At 42.0% G+C, this 20827-nt stretch overlaps 1 protein-coding gene across 3 annotated transcripts in view; it reads right to left on the bottom strand.

The window, feature by feature from the left end:
• Positions 1–11443: 11443 nt before the first annotated feature.
• The window catches only part of LOC130927749 (pyruvate carboxylase, mitochondrial-like), a 292766-nt gene continuing 283382 nt past the window's right edge, over positions 11444–20827 (bottom strand). For all 3 annotated transcript variants that reach the window (XM_057853741.1, XM_057853743.1, XM_057853742.1), the window contains exons 25-27: positions 16387–16527; positions 16085–16186; positions 11444–12370 (exon numbers count right to left, since the gene is read on the bottom strand). In XM_057853741.1, the coding sequence (XP_057709724.1) occupies positions 12221–12370; positions 16085–16186; positions 16387–16527 (393 nt within the window). In that variant the 3' untranslated portion in view covers positions 11444–12220. The remainder of the gene's footprint in view (positions 12371–16084; positions 16187–16386; positions 16528–20827) is intronic.

Raw genomic sequence — 20827 nt, 5'->3', positions numbered from 1 at the left:
CACATTGGTTTCGCTCAATCATGTCATCTTTCTGGATCATGCTAATGCACTTAACTCTATGAATGTCTATTATTTAGCTTACAAAAAATATTTTGTAATACTACAATATATACTTTTAGAAAAAGATTTTTCACTTCCAAAACCTGCTTTGGAAGACAAAAAAGTCAACAATCTATAATAACCTCTTTTGTCTTATCTGAAGGGAATAGTATCATTTCTCATATTTACTGTTGACTGTTTGTATTACTCCAACACACTAAATATAAAATCAATAGTATTTATATCATAGTTTAAGAAAAACAAGCAGAATATATTTGATGTTATAATCACTTGACACTGGGGGAGATGGCTGTTTACATTGAAATTTTAGACAGCTTTCTTAGCCCTTGACTTGAAAATATGTTTGTTGTTTTCCAAGATGACAATGCATCATGCCACAGAGCTAAAACTGTTAAAGCATTCCTTGGAGAAAGACCAGACCAAAGTTCCAGGACCTTGTCCAATGCAGATTCTTGTCTCTTGACTTTTTGCTAGGGGTTGTACATTGAACGCAAACACTATGAATATGTTGGTGCTATCATTAGCTCGTTGTATTATTGAATTAAGAACATTTCTGGCAAACAATTTTTTAAAGATTAAATATACACCAAAAAATTACTTCAAATTTCAATCTTCTTCATCTTCTCATCTGACCAAAGCACACGGTCCCAGTTGAAGCCTCGGACCATGTGTATTTTTGTGTGAGACCAAGATTGAGTTTTTTGGCAACAAACACTCTAAGTGGGTCTGGCGTGCCACAAAAGATGAGCATGCTGAAAAGCACCTCATACTCACTGTGAAGTATGGGGGTGGGTCAGTGATGCTGTGGGGCTGTTTCACTTCCAAAGGCCCTGGGAACCTTGTTAGGGTGCATGGCATCATGAATGCTTTGAAATACCAGGACATTTTAAATCAAAATCTGGTGCCCTCTGCCCGAAAGCTGAAGATGGGTCGTCACTGGGTCTTTCAGCAAGACAATGACCCAAAACATATGGCCAAATCTACACAGAAATGGTTCACCTGACACAAAATCAAGCTCCTCCCATGGCCATCTCAGTCCCCAGACCTAGTTTGGTTGGCAAAAGGGGGTTGTACAAAGTATTACCACCAGGGGTGCTAATAATTATGACACACATTATTTGATCTCAAGTAATTTTTTTCTTTATGTGGGATTTTTTCCCCCCCTGAATGATTTTTGTCTTTTTTCCATTAAGGTCCCATATTATTTGAACAAAAAAAAATTTATTAGAAGCTAAAAGAACACATCTTTTTCAGGGGTGCCAATAATTATGGAGGGCACTGTATATAACTGAACACATTATCTAACACACCCAATATAAAATCATTAGTATTTATATCATAGTTTAAGAAAAACCAGCAGATTATATATATATATATGTTATAAACAGGGGCAGAGGGCACTGTATATAACTGAACACATTATCTAATGCAAATAAGGTTGCTTAAAAGTTGGTGGGGACGATTTGAGCCTCCTGAAAAGTTGGTAGTGTTTCGTCCCTACCGGTCCTATGCAAACCTGCGCCCTTGTTTATGAGTTTTCCAAATCGAATTAGCATAAAAAACTGACCTGATTGAGAGAAACTTGTCATTTTTGGATGCAGGAGTACAAATTGTCCTTAAAACAGTTGAAAAAAACCAGACAACTTTCCCCAAAACATTTTTTGTAGACCAGTTTTATCTTCATTTTCCACCTCCATATGAAACATGCACACTGCTGTATTTTTTTCCCCTCCAAATGTCAAAATGTTGCTTAAAAAAAGGACTACACACACAACGAGTGGACTACTACCTAAAATTTGCCCCAGTGGCCCTTGACGAATCAATACGACATGAGGGCTATTTTTAACCAAAACGATATGATTTGCATACTCCCTCCTTTAAAAACCTATTGTTTTTAGCCTGCAGGTGTAACTGAGAAGTACAAAAAATAAATAAATAAATAACCCCAACAAACCAATGTAGCCAAAAACAGTAGAAATAAAAAGCTATTAAGCTAAAAGCACTGGCAAGTGGGGTCTTATCTATAAATAACACTGACGTACCACATGTGTGATCAATACTTCTGCAGTGGGTCTTGACATTTCCCAGTGCCACTAAATCACAAAGCTACAAAAGTCAAAGGTTTGATTGATAGCCCCATGTAATACCAGTGTCCCAACGTCAGTTTTATGTTTTTTCCCCCCATTCAGAACGCATTTGAAGATTATTATGAGCCTCTTAAGTTGTTCTGTGCCATTGACGATAAACGTCCAATCACGCAGCTCTTAAAAGATTAAACTGAAACTCTTTAAACGAGTTTATGGCGAGTAGACGTCCAATCCATTTGAAGTGGGATGGTGGCAGCGAATGAACGTTCATTCAGTGGCAATTTAGGAAACAATGTTAAAGCCTTTTCAATGGTAGAAAGGTTGTTGTGTTTTAGTTTTATTCAGAAGTGGGTTGAGTAGCCCAAAAATGTACTGAATTAAGATTAGCGTTCTTCTAAATATTATTCTATTCTAAATATTATTACCCAAGTAAAAAAATATTCGTTGAAAAGTATACTCAAGTCATGAGTAACATTGCCAGTAACTGCTTACAATGTCTGATTTTAAAGAAAATAATGTTTTTTTTTTCTCAGCACATTTTTATCTGTATTAACTATTATTAGAGCCCGAATTGAATTTTTTGAAAAAGGCCTCGCTATTTAGGTTTTTTCGACATTGAGCGATGAAATTTGGGCTTTCGATACCTTGTGCAAAACTGCTTCTAAAAGTCTCTTGCACCCATATTCCAAACCCAATAGGAAATCTGATATTTTTGATTGAATGTGAAATTTTTATCAACTTACAGGGTGCACATACGAGACCTTGTCGCCGAGGGCATTAGTTCCATCGTCCTTAAAATTGGCGAAACTGTTCATGAGACAGAAGCATCCTGAGTTATCAAAATGGTGAGTTTTCATTCACTGGCCCGACCTGGGCAGGGTGCCAAAGCCGGTCTTTTTTTGGCAAAACACCAAATTTAGAAAATTGCGTCCATGCCATTGTCAGCCGTGTACCGTCTTTGCCAAAGACGGCCATGTATGTCCATGCCATTGACGGCCATGTACGCCGATACTATTGATGCAAATGAACTTGGATTCCAATGACTGCCATGCACCTCAAAATATCAACAGTAAGTGATCTGATATAAACAGGAAGTGACCTAAAATGTACATCCATGCCATTGACTGCCATGTACGTCCATGCCATTGACGGCCATGTACGTCCTTGCCAATGACAGACATGTACTTCCATGCCATTGTCAACCATGTACGTCCATGCCATTGTCAGCCATGTGTGTATTTGCCAATGATGGCCATATATGTCCATGCCATTGTCGGCCATGTACGTCCGTGCCATTGTCGGCCATGTACGTCCGTGCCATTGTCGGCCATGTACGTCCGTGCCATTGTCGGCCATGTACGTCCGTGCCATTGTCGGCCATGTACGTCCGTGCCATTGTCGGCCATGTACGTCCGTGCCATTGTCGGCCATGTACGTCCGTGCCATTGTCGGCCATGTACTTCCATGCCATTGTCGGCCATGTACGTCCATGCCATTGTCGGCCATGTACGTCCATGCCATTGTCGGCCATGTACGTCTTTGCCAATAACAGCCATGTACATCCATGCCATTGTCGGCCATGTACTTCCATGCCATTGTCGGCCATGTACGTCCATGCCATTGTCGGCCATGTACGTTCATGCCATTGTCGGCCATGTACGTCCATGCCATTGTCAGTCATGTACGTATTTGCCATTGTCGGACATGTACGTCCATGCCATTGTCGGCCATGTACTTCCATGCCATTGTCAACCATGTACGTCCATGACATTGTCAGCCATGTGTGTATTTGCCAATGACAGCCATGTACGTCCATGCAAATGACGGCCATATACATCCATGCCATTGTCGGCCATGTACGTCCATGCCATTGTCCGACATGTACGTCCATGCCACTGTCAGCCATGTACTTCCATGCCATTGTCGGCCATGTACGTCCTTGCCAATGACGGCCATGTACATCCTTGCCATTGTCGGCCATGTACGTTAATACTGTTGATGCTAATGAATTTGGATTCCAATGTCGGCCATGCACGTCAAAATAGCAACAATAAGTGACCTGATATCAACAGCAAGTGACCCCATGAGGTTTACCTGCTAAAGCAAAGTTACCTTCGCAATTTCTCCAGAAATGGCATTTTCTAGTAATTTATAAAATGTAATAAAAACAAACCAAAAAATGACGTAGTGGGCCAAATCTGGCCCCTGAACGATGGGTTTGGTGCCATTTCTCCTTTTTGAGGAGGCATTGAAAATGGATATGAGTGAATATGCATCAGAAGGTATTGAACATGAGCATTCCACAACAAAATATATGAAAGAATGGCAAAACAAAATTATCAATTGAAAAAATAGGATGAGAACATTTCCGATTTTTGTTGTTGCGTGCCTACCTTTGGGTTTCGGGGAGCCCCAGGTGAGGACGCGGCGCACCAGGCAGCAGTTGAGCAGGACTTTCTTGGAGAATCCTTTGCGGAAAGGCGCCGTGTCCACCTGGCGTTCTTCGGACAGCGTACGCATGGCGCAGAACGTGAACAGTCGACGTCTGGCCAACCGTGAGAATTAAAAGAAGAAAAAAAAAGACGATTCTTCTTCTGCCGTTTACGTTAAGGAGCGCAGGGCTTACCTTAGGGGCTTTGAACTGATTCACACTGGCACTTTGCTTAGTCGAGCAACAGCGTGAGATAGTGGACGTTGAGGGGGAGGATGAGGAAGATGAGAGCGAGAGCTTAGAGGAGAGAGAGAGTGTGTTTTTAATGAATCACCACTAGAGGGAGGTTAAGCCCCCCCCATACAGGTTGGCATCCATCAACTTTTGCTTTTAGCGTAATTAAGATAAGTTTATGACCTCACCACCACTTTTGCTGCTAATTAGGCCGCCATGAGAAGGTGAAGCTGAAAGGAAGATGCCGTAATTGCTCCCACCGAGATGAGCTGGAAGATCTTCCGGATCCTGAGGTGCGCTTGTTTAGCAACACCCAATTGGAAGGGGCCACTAGCAAGTCTGCGGCACATTTGGCTCTCGCAAATCAGTGTTGGCAGGTCACTCGCAAAGACGCCACCAGGGTAGCAGTTTTCTCGCTAACCTTGTCCTTCCGCTTGGCGAGGCCAAAATTAGCAAAGGGATGTGGCCTTGCGGGTGAAACCGGCTGCATTGCAGTACTGAAAAAGAGGAGTCGGATGCTAGGGGTGAAGCTGAAATATTAAAACTCTTTATTGATGATGGTAAATTTCTGTATGTTGATTGAATGAATAGTGAGTTTTTTTTTTAAACGTTGTTAACCTTTAATTAATGTAAAATGTGTGAATGGACACTAACATAATTTTGATTTATTTATTATCATCCTTCTACCTGTTCTGTTCAAGACAAGGAGAAAAGTAATCTGAGTGACCTAATGGTTTAATGTATCACATGGGAGTTTGATACACTCCCATGACGGTTGTTATTTTTTTTAAATTTGTGAATGGACACCAACGTGAGATTTTGAATGTGTTAATGCGGATTTATAGGAGGTTTTGCGTCAACGACTTTAAGTATTTTTGGAGAAAGTGTGAAAATGTGCATAGATATACAAACATGTTTATCTCTGTATGTACTGTGGTCCTTTGTTTTTCGCACTTAATTGGAACCAGAACCTGCCGCAATAAGTGAAAAACCATGTAGTACCGTTATTAAAAATTTTTTTATTTAAAATAATTTAGCATATAATTAATTATATATAATTTAGCATATAATAATAGATTTAGCATTGGAAAGATGCATATAAAAATGTTTTCATTTTTTCCCCCTAAAGTATGATTTAAAAACAAAAATGACATACATAATTGTGTCCTAACCCGGGGACAACCTGTATATGAGTTAAGGGGGCGTAACCTCTCGTAACTCCCTCTTGCACTGTCTACCTTTAGCCACTTGATGGCACTGCCTTTACATTTTTGGGATATAAAATCTGGTATCATGTAGACAGGTGGGTCTTTCAGTTAAAAATACAATACAGGTTAAAATACATTAAATAGATGTATATTTAATAATAATGAATATGAATATAAATAACAAATGTTAATAATATTGATGCCATCTACTAGTTTATTTTTTGATTGAAAATTTTACAAATTTTATTAAAACGAAAACATTAAGAGGGGTTTTAATATAAAATTTCTATAACTTGTACTAACATTTTTCATTTAAGAACTACAAGTCTTTCTATCCATGGATCGCTTTAACAGAATGTTAATAATGTTAATGTGATCTTGTTGATTTATTGTTATAACAAACAAATACAGTCCTTATGTACCGTATGTTGAATGTATGTATCCATCTTGTGTCTTATCTTTACATTCCAACAATAATTTACAGAAAAATATGGCATATTTTATAGGTGGTTTGAATTGCGATTAATCAATTTTTAAGTTGCAATTAACTCGATTAAAAATTTTAATCGTTTGACAGCCCTAGTTTATAGATAAATGATGGATTAGCATTACCCCAGGTGTTGTAATACCCTTTAAATTGTATCGAATTGTATCGAATCACTCGCCCTTAAAAATGTATCGTTTTTCAATCGAATCGTAACCTGTGTATCTATGTACGCAGAGGCGTCACGTCCCATTAGGCAAACCAGGCAATTGCCTAGGGCCCCCAGTCAGCAGGGGCCCCCAGAGGGCCAAAAGAGTAAGCACACGCAGCTTTACTGCACTGTCCCAGCAACAAGTGTAGGGAGTAATTCAATACCATGGAACCATTTGGCAGATTATCTATAGATTCTGTCATCAATCCCAATCAGCACTATCCATGTCACATAGATTATACATATTTGAGAAAGCCCAATCAGTTATTAATACCACATGATTGTTTAAAGAGTGACTCACCAAGTACTCTCTGGAATGCCCTTGCCGAGTTGTTTTGCGTTGATTTTCACAGGCCATCTCATTATTCATGTGACTACTTAAAGAAATGGTGATTTTTCCCAAAAAAGTCTATTAATTGGTCTATCGTATTCCTCGTCGAATACTCTATAAGAAAAATATAACTTACTGTACATGCAAATATTCCTAAACAATTTTATTAGCAAATTTAATACTCATTTCGGTCGGTGGTCCACCAATCAGTGGTTTTTACGGAATAATTTGAATTTGGTGGGTCGCAGGGCCAATCTGATGACTGATTTCACACAAAGGTATATACCTCCGCATCCGATGGTGGTATTTTTGTGTTGCTACTCTTTCTTCTATTGCTCCAAGACCCTTGCTACGCCTCTGTAGATACGTATCGAATCGGCTTCATGCCAGAGATTCCCAACCCTAATATATACAATCATTTTTATATCAGTTATCAAACTTTCACAAGTTGAAAAGGAAAGTACAATACCATGAAACACCTCGTGGTGGAGATCCTAAAATATTGTAACCAGACAAAGTCCAAATATAGTTTGTTTTTGAAAGCATGTAATTAGGACAATATGGCACCTTAATCCCAGCAATGTGCAGATGGAACAATCGTTGTGTTCTCTGTCGTCTTTGTACGCTCTGGAGCTGATAACGAGTGACAGACTGTACTAAATCACACTTCCCTCCAGTCCAATTTTGCCATCACTGAGAAAGAAAAACAAGAGTCACTTACACCACAGGTAGGCAAAGAAACATTTTCCCCTCCCTTATAATAGCACTTCATCTGTTTAAACAGCTGTAGTACTAAAACAATTCCTCAACCACAGGGGGCGCTCTTGACACACAGCAGGCTGAATTGCGTTGAGGTGTTTTTTAGCAAAACACGCGCATGCAGCGTCACAGATGAAAAACGGTCGGCTCTTCCCCAGACAGCATCCTCTTGGCCTGAATGTGCCTGTTGCCACGGTAACAGAAGCCCCTTCTCAAAGTGGAGGCGCAGAGTTTGTACCTTATTTGCAATTTGGCCACCAGGGGGGAGTAGAACACATTCACAAAGATGCAAACGAAGACCTTATTAGTCTGCAAATGTAACGAAGTAAATGAACAACTCCTAGAGGGTCGAGTTGACTTCAACTTGTCAATCCCTGGAAGAAAAAAAACAAAACAGTCAAGTCTGGTAACACGAAAAAAGCTACCAGGCGTGACATCCCACTCAATCTTGGCCTCGCGCTTGAATGAGCGGTAAGCATGTCGTTAGTGACACGGCGTCCTAAACAAGCCGCAAAAACGCCGTCCAAGTGATCGATAGCGCCGCCTGTGCGACAAGCGTGATGGATTCAGTGCGCTTGGTCGGCGTCGCGGCAGATACCCCGCAAGGCGGCGGGGGCACGTCGTCATCCATCATCCCGGAACGTCCTGCCGCTCACTCACACGGAGGAATTGTGGAGTTGGAAAGTCACAATTAAATAGTTTCACGATGAAAATGAAGTCCTAAGCGGTGGACATTTCGTGTCAAAGACTTGCCAGGCCAAATTCAACGCTTCGCCTATAGCAGACTATGTAGCTGCTTAGGGCCCCTGACCACTAGGGGGCCCCCAATCTGGCAATTGTTTTATTTTTATTCTATTCTGTTAACTACAGTTTGCTTTATTTGACTTCTATGAGTTTTGATACTTGCTTACAAGCTTTAAAAAAAAAAAAAATTCTTCCTTAACTTCTTTCTTTCCACTTTTAGAAAAAGGTTTGGCACTATCTATTGTAACTACTGACAATCATTTGGGGTGAGAAGTTTGAAGTATGCAGGGCAACAAAATCTGATTAATATACTAAATATGGACGTATGGGTTGGATTGCATGTATGGGTTTCACAGTACACTGTGGCGAAATGGTGGGACAAAAATATGTGCCCCTTTGCATCATTTTGCTTAGGGCCCCCAAATGGCCTGGGCCGGCCCTGGCCTATAGGCGGAGTTTGACTTTCGTGGGAGGGTGGGGCGAGGCAAAACATGTTGATGACCCCGAAACGTATTGTCAGCAATAACATTGGCAGCCACAGTACTAGGGTGGTAGGTGGGTCCCACACTTTTTCTCTATGGCATGGCCCCCGGGGCGTGGACTCCCCTCTGTCTGGGCTGCCGGCCGCTGGAGTGGGGGGAGGTCGGGGCTCCAATCTCCGTCGCAGGTCGCTAGCTGGACGTCGACGTGTCGGCTGGATGTCGCCTGCTCTGGCGGGGGACCCTGCCCTGCCCTGGGTTTAGTGGGCCGTTGGGGTCCCGTGGCGTGCAGTGCCGGTTGGGGGCTGCGGCTGGTGGGCGGACGGGGGTGGAGGTAGGCGTGGGGTTGGTGGTCGTCCCCTCTTCCTGTCCCTGAAGGCCAGGAGATAGGGGCCCAGGTGACCACCCTGGATCCCGGTGGGGTGACGATGGCTCCTTTGCTGGGCTGCGGGAGGAGGGATGGGCTGCACTGGCCCCCGCCTCCCTGCCCAAATTCAATTCAAATTCAATTTATTTTTCCCCAAGGGGCAGTTTAAAAGGCATAACCAGCAGCATTGCAGGACAAAAACACCAACAACAATAGAAAACCACACCTAAAGCGCCTGCCCGCCCGCCCGCCCGCCCTCCCTCTCCCCCTCCCCGGGCTGGCTGGGTGGGTGGGGGCTGTGGCCTTGGGGTGGTGCTCGCGCGGCGTCTCCTCCGCTCGTCTGCGTGGCTATCGCGTTTTTGGTGGGGCTCGTGCACGGCTGGATGTGATTGGGCGCACTTGGGTGGGAGGCCCCAGTGCCGGGATTGGCGATGGGGCAGGGTAGGGTCTGTTGCCGACGGGCTAACACTCACAAGGGATTACACAATTACTGGTTTCTAGATCAACGAGCTGTTTTGAGTACACTCCACCCCTTCCAATCAATTATCGTATAGACTCTCCCAGCCTCCCTCCCTCCCTCCCCTTCTTTCCCTGATCAACAGACCCCCCCATATGGTGTCAACCAGAAATACATCTAGCTGACGATAGCACCAACATATCCAACATATTTCTAATTATGCTTAGAGCTACAGTTTGTGGAGTTAAGTGTGAGCAATTTGCTATTAGAATTGTAAATAAGTTAGTATTAATAGCATTTAAACTAGTGCACTTTGGTTAGGGAAATTAGGCTAATTTAGTCTACTAAATTCACATATTGATCAGACTAGATGGACGTTTGAACACCAATTGTTTTGTGTGAAGTATTTTATTGTTTAAATGCATGCCGTTTTGAGCACAAGTGTACATATGTGTGTTACAGCTTTACAAATGGTCAAAAGTGAATTAAGTAAAAAGCTTCAAATAGCACAATTGCTTTGTTTGAAGCTGAACAATTTCACACTTTACTGTGTGGAGATACAGATCTTAGCCCCACCTAGGTTGGTTTGGGGACATTTCGGGGACAATACCAAGTCACTTCCTTTTGATTTAGGGACATTTGGGGGACACGTACTGGTCATATCAGGTCATTTGGAAACATTTGGTGGGCGTGGCCTGGTCATATCAGGTCATTTAAGGACATTTGGGGTTGTGGCTTGGCCATATCTGGTCATTTGGGAACATTTGGGGGGCGTGGCCTGGTCGTAACAGGTCATTTGGGGACATTTGGGACGTGTGGCCAGGTCATATCAGGTCATGTGGGAACATTTGTGGGGCGTGGCCTGGTCATATCAGGTCATTTGGGGACATTTGAGGGGCGTGGCCTGGTCATATCAGATCATTTGGGGACATTTGGGGGCGTGTCCTAGTCAAATCTTGTCATTTTCTTTTGACTTGGTGACATTTGTTTTTTGCAATTGAAAATGAATGGGTAATTTGGACGTCCATGGCCGTCTATGGCATCGACTTCCATATGCAACAATGAAATTTGGGACATTTGGGGGACACGTCCTATTGATATCTGGTCATTTCCTGTTGATTTGGGGACATCAATGATAATAAAGTAAAAAAATAAGATACTGTGAGGAACAATTAGGTAGTTTGTACGACAAAAAAAAAAAAAAATTTTTTTTTTTTTTTTTAAATGGACACAAAATGGCGAAATCGTGTAAATCGTAACCCCGGGATTACCTGTATATGTATATCATTAATTTTACCGGCTATGTCTTTATTTTAAATTCATATATAGGAAAGTCAATTCCATGCAATGACATTTTTCAGCCACTCGGTGGTGCACTGCCCCGCCTACCTCCCCTCAAACTCCGCGTATGGCATCGCCATATCGGACAAACTGTGAATTCTCTTTTTTCCAGCGCTAGACGTCGACACATCTAGCAGCCAATGAGTCGTCGATGAACACCATTTTGAAGACCGCACCGATGGCGACACCTGGTGGTAGAGACGGAAACAGCCCTGTAAAGGCTTGAACTAACACACCAACATCAGGCGTCTTCCATTCAACTTTATTTGTAAGACAAGTACAATTAGAGCTCTAGATACTGAATCCCTTTTTTTGTAGTGTTTTTATTTTAAAGTTACTTTTTCCCCCCAGTACAGGCTACACATTTGCACCTCCAGCAGCTAAAATGTAAACCAACAGTTTTGCGAGACATGTTGCATATGAAAGCGTAAACAAACATTTGGAAGATACAAAAAAAATGCTTATAAGAGTAACGGATTGCTTGATGCTAGAAGCAAAAAATTGTCTTTTCAAGTGAAGAAATGACCTGCTGTGCTTTAAAAGTTGAGTTTCAGGGCGATGGGAGCTCGTGGCGCAACCTTAGTCGTTTGCGTGTGTTTGGGAATATTTCACATCATTTAGGATATGCTTTTTGTTTTTTTTCCCCCACTTTGGAGCTGCTTAGAAATGTTCTTGTGCACACACAATTAGACTAATGTATGCGAACGCACATGCGTTGAGGATACGGAGCTGCGCCACTGCTGCCGGGGGTCTCCAGAGTCTCTTATTAGTCCGGCTAATTTCCCATCACATGACAGAGTATTAATGAAGAAGTGAATTAGCGGAGCTTTGGGGGAGAAAAGAACACAGTCTGGTTTAGTCCCTGCAAAGTAACGTAGAGGGTTTAAGACTGGTGACGGAATGTAGCACTATTTGACGTTGTCATATATTATTTGGCAGGTCTCACGCTTCATACTTTAAGATAACTTCAGCGTGACCTAAACTGTACACAACGCCTCCCCCAAAGCACGACCCCGACCCTCTCACGCTACTCTTCGATCTCCAGGATCAGGTCGTCACCCTCCAGGGAGGAGTCGGCGACGGCGTGGACTGCCTTGACCGTGCCTGACAGCGGGGAGTTGACCACCGTCTCCATTTTCATGGCGGAAAGGACGCAGAGAGGCTGACCTTTTTCCACCTGCAACGGCATATCAAAATCATAATCATTTTGCATTTTGATCGAATTTCTACAGAGCCCCTAAACAGACATCGACAGAAGTAAAATACATTTTAAGTACCTGGTGCGCACAAGAAACAATATGGTAAACATTAGCATTATAAAGCATTTAAGCTATCAGATTTTTGCGATGCAAGTCAGCTAATTGTTAATTTGTAAAATCTTCATTTATTTATTTAATTTTTTTTTTTATATCGTTCGAGCTAAGCTCAGGTGTGCAAAAATGATAATACAAGATTTAGTTGAGCTTTACTTCAACAATTGGTGAACTTGCATAGCAAAAGTCCGCTAGCTTAAATGCTATATAATGCTAATGTTTACCAGATAATGTCTAGTGCGCACCAGATTGTGTTTAGTGCGCAGCAGATTGTTTCTGGTGCGCACCAGATAATTATTAGTGCGGCCCAGTTTCTGGCACGCACCAGATAGTTTCCAGAGAACACCAGATAGTGTCTAGTGCGCACCACATAGTGTCTACTGTGAACCAAAGTGTCTAGTGCACACCAGACAGTTTCGAGTGTGCATCAGTTTCCAGTGCGCCCCACATAGTGTCTAGTGCGCACCAGATAGTTTCAAGTGCGCACAAGATAGTTTCCAGTGCGCACCAGATAGTTTGTAGTGCGCACCGGATAGTTTGTAGTGTGCACCGGATAGTGTTTAGTGCGAACCAGATATTATCGAATGTGCACCAAACAGTTTCTAGTGCGCACCAGACAGTTTCTAGTGCGAACCAGATAGTTTCTAGTGTGCACAAGATCGTTTCAAGTGCGCACCAGATAGTTTCCAGTGCGCACCAGACAGTTTGTAGGAAAAAACAGATAGTTTCTAGTTCATAACAAAGTTTCTAGTGCGCAGCAGATTGTTTCTAGTACGCGCCAGATAGTTTCTAGTGTGCACAAGATAGTTTTGAGTGCGCGCCAGATAGTTTTGAGTGCGCACCAGATAGTTTCCAGTGTGCACCAGATAGTTTCCAGTGCACACCAGATAGTTTCCAGTGCGCACAAGATAGTTTCCAGTGCGCACCAGATAGTTTTTAGTGCGCACCAGATAGTTTGTAGTGTGCACTGGATAGTGTTTAGTGCGAACCAGTTTCTAGTGTGCACCAGACAGTTTCTAGTGCGAACCAGACAGTTTGTAGTAAAAACCAGATTGTTTCTAGTTCATAACAGTTTCTAGTGCGCACCAGATAGTTTCTAGTGTGCACAAGATAGTTTCGAGTGCGCACCAGATAGTTTCCAGTGCGCACCAGACAGTTTGTAGGAAAAACAAGATAGTTTCTAGTTCATAACAGAAAGTTTCTAGTGCGCAGCAGATTGTTTCTAGTACGCGCCAGATAGTTTCTAGTGTGCACAAGATAGTTTTGAATGCGCGCCAGATAGTTTTGAGTGCGCACCAGATAGTTTCCAGTGTGCACCAGATAGTTTCCAGTGCGCACCAGATAGTTTCCAGTGCGCACAAGATAGTTTCCAGTGCGCAACAGATAGTTTGTAGTGCGCACCAGATAGTTTGTAGTGTGCACTGGATAGTGTTTAGTGCGAACCAGTTTCTAGTGTGCACCAGACAGTTTCTAGTGCGAACCAGACAGTTTGTAGTAAAAACCAGATTGTTTCTAGTTCATAACAGTTTCTAGTGCGCACCAGATAGTTTCTAGTGTGCACAAGATAGTTTCGAGTGCGTACCAGATAGTTTCCAGTGCGCACCAGACAGTTTGTAGGAAAAACCAGATAGTTTCTAGTTCATAACAGAAAGTTTCTAGTGCGCAGCAGATTGTTTCTAGTACGCGCCAGATAGTTTCTAGTGTGCACAAGATAGTTTTGAGTGCGCGCCAGATAGTTTTGAGTGCGCGCCAGATAGTTTTGAGTGCGCACCAGATAGTTTCCCGTGTGCACCAGATAGTTTCTAGTGCGCACAAGATAGTTTCCAGTGCGCACCAGATAGTTTGTAGTGTGCACCAGATAGTTTGTAGTGTGCACCGGATAGTGTTTAGTGCGAACCAGTTTCTAGTGTGCACCAGACAGTTTCTAGTGCGAACCAGACAGTTTGTAGTAAAAACCAGATCGTTTCTAGTTCATAACAGTTTCTAGTGCGCACCAGATAGTTTCTAGGGCGCACCAGACAGTTTCTAGTGCGAACCAGAGTTTGCAGTAAAAACAAGATCGTTTCTTGTTCATAACAGATAGTTTCTAGTGCGCACCAGATAGTTTCTAGTGCGCACAAGATAGTTTCGAGTGCGCACCAGATAGTTTCCAGTGCGCACCAGACAGTTTGTAGGAAAAACCAGATAGTTTCTAGTTCATAACAGAAAGTTTCTAGTGCGCAGCAGATTGTTTCTAGTACGCGCCAGAAAGTTTCTAGTGCGCGCCAGATAGTTTTGAGTGCGCGCCAGATAGTTTTGAGGGCGCACCAGATAGTTTCCCTTGTGCACCAGATAGTTTCTAGTGCGCACCAGATAGTTTGTAGTGTGCACCAGATAGTTTGTAGTGTGCACCGGATAGTGTTTAGTGCGAACCAGTTTCTAGTGTGCACCAGACAGTTTCTAGTGCGAACCAGACAGTTTGTAGTAAAAACCAGATCGTTTCTAGTTCATAACAGTTTCTAGTGCGCACCAGATAGTTTCTAGGGCGCACCAGACAGTTTCTAGTGCGAACCAGAGTTTGCAGTAAAAACAAGATCGTTTCTTGTTCATAACAGATAGTTTCTAGTGCGCACCAGATAGTTTCTAGTGCGCACAAGATAGTTTCGAGTGCGCACCAGATAGTTTCCAGTGCGCACCAGACAGTTTGTAGGAAAAACCAGATAGTTTCTAGTTCATAACAGAAAGTTTCTAGTGCGCAGCAGATTGTTTCTAGTACGCGCCAGATAGTTTCTAGTGTGCACAAGATAGTTTTGAATGCGCGCCAGATAGTTTTGAGTGCGCGCCAGATAGTTTTGAGTGCGCACCAGATAGTTTCCCGTGTGCACCAGATAGTTTCTAGTGCGCACAAGATAGATTCCAGTGCGCACCAGATAGTTTGTAGTGTGCACCAGATAGTTTGTAGTGTGCACCGGATAGTGTTTAGTGCGAACCAGTTTCTAGTGTGCACCAGACAGTTTCTAGTGCGAACCAGACAGTTTGTAGTAAAAACCAGATCGTTTCTAGTTCATAACAGTTTCTAGTGCGCACCAGATAGTTTCTAGGGTGCACCAGACAGTTTCTAGTGCGAACCAGAGTTTGCAGTAAAAACAAGATCGTTTCTTGTTCATAACAGATAGTTTCTAGTGCGCACCAGATAGTTTCTAGTGCGCACCAGACAGTTTGTAGTATGCACCACCATTTAGTTAAAAGCAGTAAATGTCAAATTGACCGGGGCTTTTTATGTTTCTTTGGTGCCTTTCTTTTAGAGGTGGCAGTTACCACCCAATACCACCCTGGTGGATCCGCCCCTGCTTTCAGTGCTGTTGACAGCACTGGACGTCCAATCCATTTTGACTGGGAGGAGCGGACGAAAAAGTCGAAACGAATTAATTGTCTAGCACTGTCAAGGGCACTGAAAAAAACAGTCCTATATGGCGATGCTTTGTTCAAACGGATCTGGTGTCTACCGTCGTCAATGACAGTGAATGAGTATTTATTGATTTAATTTTGGCACTCGGTTCAATGGGAAGCAATTGTAATTGTGTGTGAGTGCAGCTGACCTTGGAGCCCACTTCCACTTTGACCTCCAGCACTTTCCCAGGCATGGGCGCGCCCACCTGCCCCTTGATGGACTTCTGGGCCTTAGGATGGAACTTCATCTCCTAGAAGGGATCAGTCATTAGTAAGGATGTGTTTACAAGCGCGAGGAGAAAAAGTAACATCTTGGCCGCGCTCTCTCCATTAATCCACGTCCTCATTGCTTACGCGTAGCCATTCATCCTACTTTTAGGGGCGTCTATCATTCATCTATCTAACGGGGCAGTCTCTCGTTCTCTTCTCAGCGCAATCCATCACCTCGTACCTTCATGGCGACAGTGTCTTTAACCAGCACCGATCTCAGCTGGCCGTTGAGCTCGAAGAAGACTTCCCGTTGGCCTGCTTTGTTCAGGTCACCCAGGGCCAGAGCCTTGATGTGCAGGATCTTGCCCCTCTCCAGCTCCACCTGCAGGGAAAGGACGGAAAAGAACATTTTGCAAGAAAACACCTATTGCAGTGATCCCTCGCGACTTCACGTTTCGACTATTCACAAAAAATGACTCAGTGGGATTTGTACATAACCACGGGCACTCATACAAGGCGTGTGATTGGTTCCTGCTGCGAGATTAACACGAGAGCACCAATAAGCCCTATTGCAGCCTCTCCCATTATGATCAACCGACAAGACCCCCAATAAAAGCTGATTGGCTGTGCACAATCGCAGCATTCCCCATTATGATTGAAGGACGAGTCCACTAATAACAGTGGCCTTATCCCATGAGCTGATTGGCCATCTACTATAGCAGCCTCCCCGATGCTGATTGACAAACAATCAAACAAATGTGAGTGGATTTATCTCGTGAGCTGATTGGCTGCACACATCGCAGCCTCGACCAGCTTTTACCCATATATTGGCGCACCCGCGTAATCCAAGCACTACGATAAAAGCAGCAAGCTGCAAGGCAGTTGACTTCCGTGTGCTCGCGTTGTTCCCAACTCTTAAAAGCACTCTCAACACTTTTTAAAAAAAAACGCCACCGGTGTCATCATTTAAAAATGAAATAAAGTCTCCTGATCTTAAAATCACTCCATCTACATATGCGTTAAGTGCACTGTCACGTCCGTAAGATATTATGCAATTCCCCAGAGCAACGAGTCGTTTTAGTAGATGGTAGGTTACAGTTCTCATTTTTGTGGGACTGTAAATCCACAAATCTGAATAAGTACTGGCTAAGGTTGGTGAATATTAGTAGTTGGCCTCTCTGGCTATTCCTCCATTTTTACTGTACCAGCATTTTGAAAATTAAAAGTCCAACAGATATACACTACTTTGATCAGGTTAAAGTTCTCATTTTTGTGGTACTGTAACTGTACTGTACTGTAAATATTAGAAGTGGACCTCTCGGACTACTCCCAGACTCATAACTATGCATTTTTACTCTACCGATATTGAGAAAATCTGAATTAAATGTCCTCAATGTGGACTTTGATCTTGTTACAGGTTACGGTTCTCATGTTTGTGGTACTGTAAATCCACAATTTTAAATAAGTTCAGGCCAAAGTTGGTGAATATTCGTAGCAAAACTTTCAGACTACTCCCATACTCAAAACTACATTTTTACTGTGCAATTAAATAAAAACATTGGAATTAAAAGTCCTCCCTATGGACTTTGATCTGACTAAAGTTCTCATTTTTGTGGTACTGTAAATCCACCAAGGATGGTGAATATTAGAAGTGGACCTCTCTGACGACTCCCAGACTCAAAACTATGGATTTTTATTGTACCGATATTGAGAAAATTTTAATTAAATGTAATGTGGATGTTGACATGTTACAGTTTACAGTTCTAATTTTTGTGGTACTGTAAATCCACAATTTCAAATAAGTTCTGGCCAAGGTTGGTGAATATTAATAGTAGTCCCATACTCAAAACTATACATTTTTACTGGACAAATATGTAGCAAATGTCAATGAAAAATCCTACATGTGGATTTTGATCTTGTTAACATTCTCATTTTTGTGCTACTGTAAATCCGCCAAGGATTGTGAATAGTCGAAGTGGACGTCTACTCCCACACTCAAAGCTATGGATTTTTATTGTACAGATATTGATAAAAGGAAAAAGGATTAAAAGTCCTACATGTGGACTTTCATCTGTTTACAGGTTACGGTTCTCATGTTTGTGGTACTGTAAATCCACAATTTTAGTTAATAAAAGTTAATAAAAGTTCTGACCAAGGTTGATGAATATTAGTAGACCTCTCTGACTACTCATTTTTACTGTACCAAAATTTATACAAATTAATTAAAAGTCCAACATATATAAAGTACTTTGATCAGGTTACCGTTCTCATTTTTGTGGTACTGTAAATCCACCAAGGATGGTGAATATTAGAAGTGGACCTCTCTGACTACACCCAGACTCAAATTTAAGCATTTTTACTGTACTGATATTTAGAAAATTTAAATTAAATATCCTAAATGTGGACTTTGATCTGGTTACAGCTTACAGTTCTCATTTTTGTGGTACTGTAAATCCATAATTTTGAATTAATTCTGGCCAAAGTTGGTGAATATTAGGTGTAGACCTACCTGACTACTCATTTTTACTGTACCAAAATTTAGTAAAAAATAATTAAAAGTCCAACATATATAAAGTACTTTGATCAATTCTCATTTTTGTGGTACTGTAAATCCACCAAGGATGTTAAATATAAGAAGTGGACCTCACTGACGAGTCCCACAGTCAAAACCATGCATTTTTACTGTACCGGTATTCAGAAATTTTAAATTCAATGTCCTCAATGTGGACTTTGATCTGGATACAGGTTACAGTTCTTATTTTTGTGGTACTGTAAATCCACCAAGGATGGTGATTATTAGAAGTGGACCTCTCAGACTACACCCGGACTCAAAACTAAGCATTTTTACTGTATTGATATTTAAAAAATTAGAATTAAATGTCCTAAATGTGGACTTTGATCTGGTTACAGCTTACAGTTCTCATTTTTGTGGTACTGTAAATCCATAATTTTGAATTAATTCTGGCCAAAGTTGGTGAACATTAGGTGTAGACCTACCTGACTACTCATTTTTACTGTACCAAAATTTAGGAAAAAAAAAAATTAAAAGTCCAACATATATAAAGTACTTTGATCAATTCTCATTTTTGTGGTACTGTAAATCCACCAAGGATGTTAAATATAAGAAGTGGACCTCACTGACGAGTCCCACACTCAAAACCATGCATTTTTACTGTACCGGTATTTAGAAATTTTAAATTCAATGTCCTCAATGTGGACTTTGATCTGGATACCGGTTACAGTTCTTATTTTTGTGGTACTGTAAATCCACCAAGGATGGTGATTATTAGAAGTGGACCTCTGTGACTACACCCGGACTCAAAACTAAGCATTTTTACTGTATTGATACTTTGAAAATTAGAATTAAATGTCCAAAAAGTGGACTTTGACTTCAAATCTACAATTTTGAATAAGTTCTGGCAAATGTTGGTGAATATCAGTAGTAGACCTCCCTGACTACTCATATTTACAGTACCAACATTGAGAAACTAAAATTCCTACATGCATACTTTGATTGGATTACAGTTCTCCTTTTTGTGGAACTGTAAATCCAGTTCTGAATGAGTTCTGGCCAAGATTAGCAAATAATAGTAGTGGACTTCTCGGTGTTGCTGGCTGGGTGACTTCCAACACAGTCCATGAAATCCCCAGTCTGCCCCTGACCTCTGGGGTCATTTTTAGTGGTACTTTTCACAATTTGAGAGCACCAGAAGCCTGCTACAAGCCTCCAACATCTCCAGGGAAATTTTACCCCGCTACAGGCTCTTTTCGCTCGTGATTGGACCTACACGACATACAGGAGCGACTGCAAAAGAAGCTTGGTTTGACTTCTGGCACTCCCGTTTCTTTCCCTGCTGAACAGCGGGTGTTGTTGCTTCAAACTGTTCGGACGTCTACGGCCTCCAACGGCACCCGCTGTTAACGTCGGCTCATTTAAAGATGATTTTTGCTCAGCGCTTTCATCGAGCGGCTCAATTAAATGAGTAAACAACTCCGACGCTATCACCTCACGTGCGCTCATTGTTATTCTCCGTTTGTGCTCGGCCAAATGAAATCTCTCATTTGATTGCTTCTCTTTGGGCGCAGTCAAGTGCAATGTGAAAAGAGCCAGCTCGTAATTTCTCTTTCTTATTTAAACAGTCAAGTGGCGCATAATAACGCTCATAAGATCCAGTTAGTGTGTGCGTTCGTCACACCGGGTCCTCTAACGCAGAGAGCAAACACTGCTTTTAGCTTAAAGCTAACAACACATTATACTCTCTCGCCGTGTCTGACTCCAAAGGGCTTTCGAACGAGACTTCAAGCGACCTTATTAATAACCCGTCTTGGAATGAGACCGTGTGCCGGCGTCTGCGATTATGAGAAGTGACAGTGAGTGGATGTTGGCGTTTGTGAAAATCTAAGTTTACATTTCTGTCAAACATGATTAACATGATACTGAATTACCAGCGCGAGGCAGGAAAAGGCTGTTTTTTTGTTTTTTGTTTTTTTAGCAGGGCCTGTGTAGACATTTTGACAAGATTCTTTCTTAATCTTAACATTTTTTCTTGGTAATTTCCCCCCACCCCAAATTAATTTTAATACTCGAAAATGCTATTTCTGGTGAAATTGCTATGGTAGCTTTGCTGTGATGGTTAGCATATCGGGTCACTTCCTGTTGATTTTAAGGTATCTTGGACTTT

This window comes from Corythoichthys intestinalis, chromosome 13 (genome assembly GCF_030265065.1).
Source record: "Corythoichthys intestinalis isolate RoL2023-P3 chromosome 13, ASM3026506v1, whole genome shotgun sequence".
NCBI classification, from domain to species: domain Eukaryota; kingdom Metazoa; phylum Chordata; class Actinopteri; order Syngnathiformes; family Syngnathidae; genus Corythoichthys; species Corythoichthys intestinalis.
This window is presented reverse-complemented; position numbering and strand designations above follow the sequence as displayed.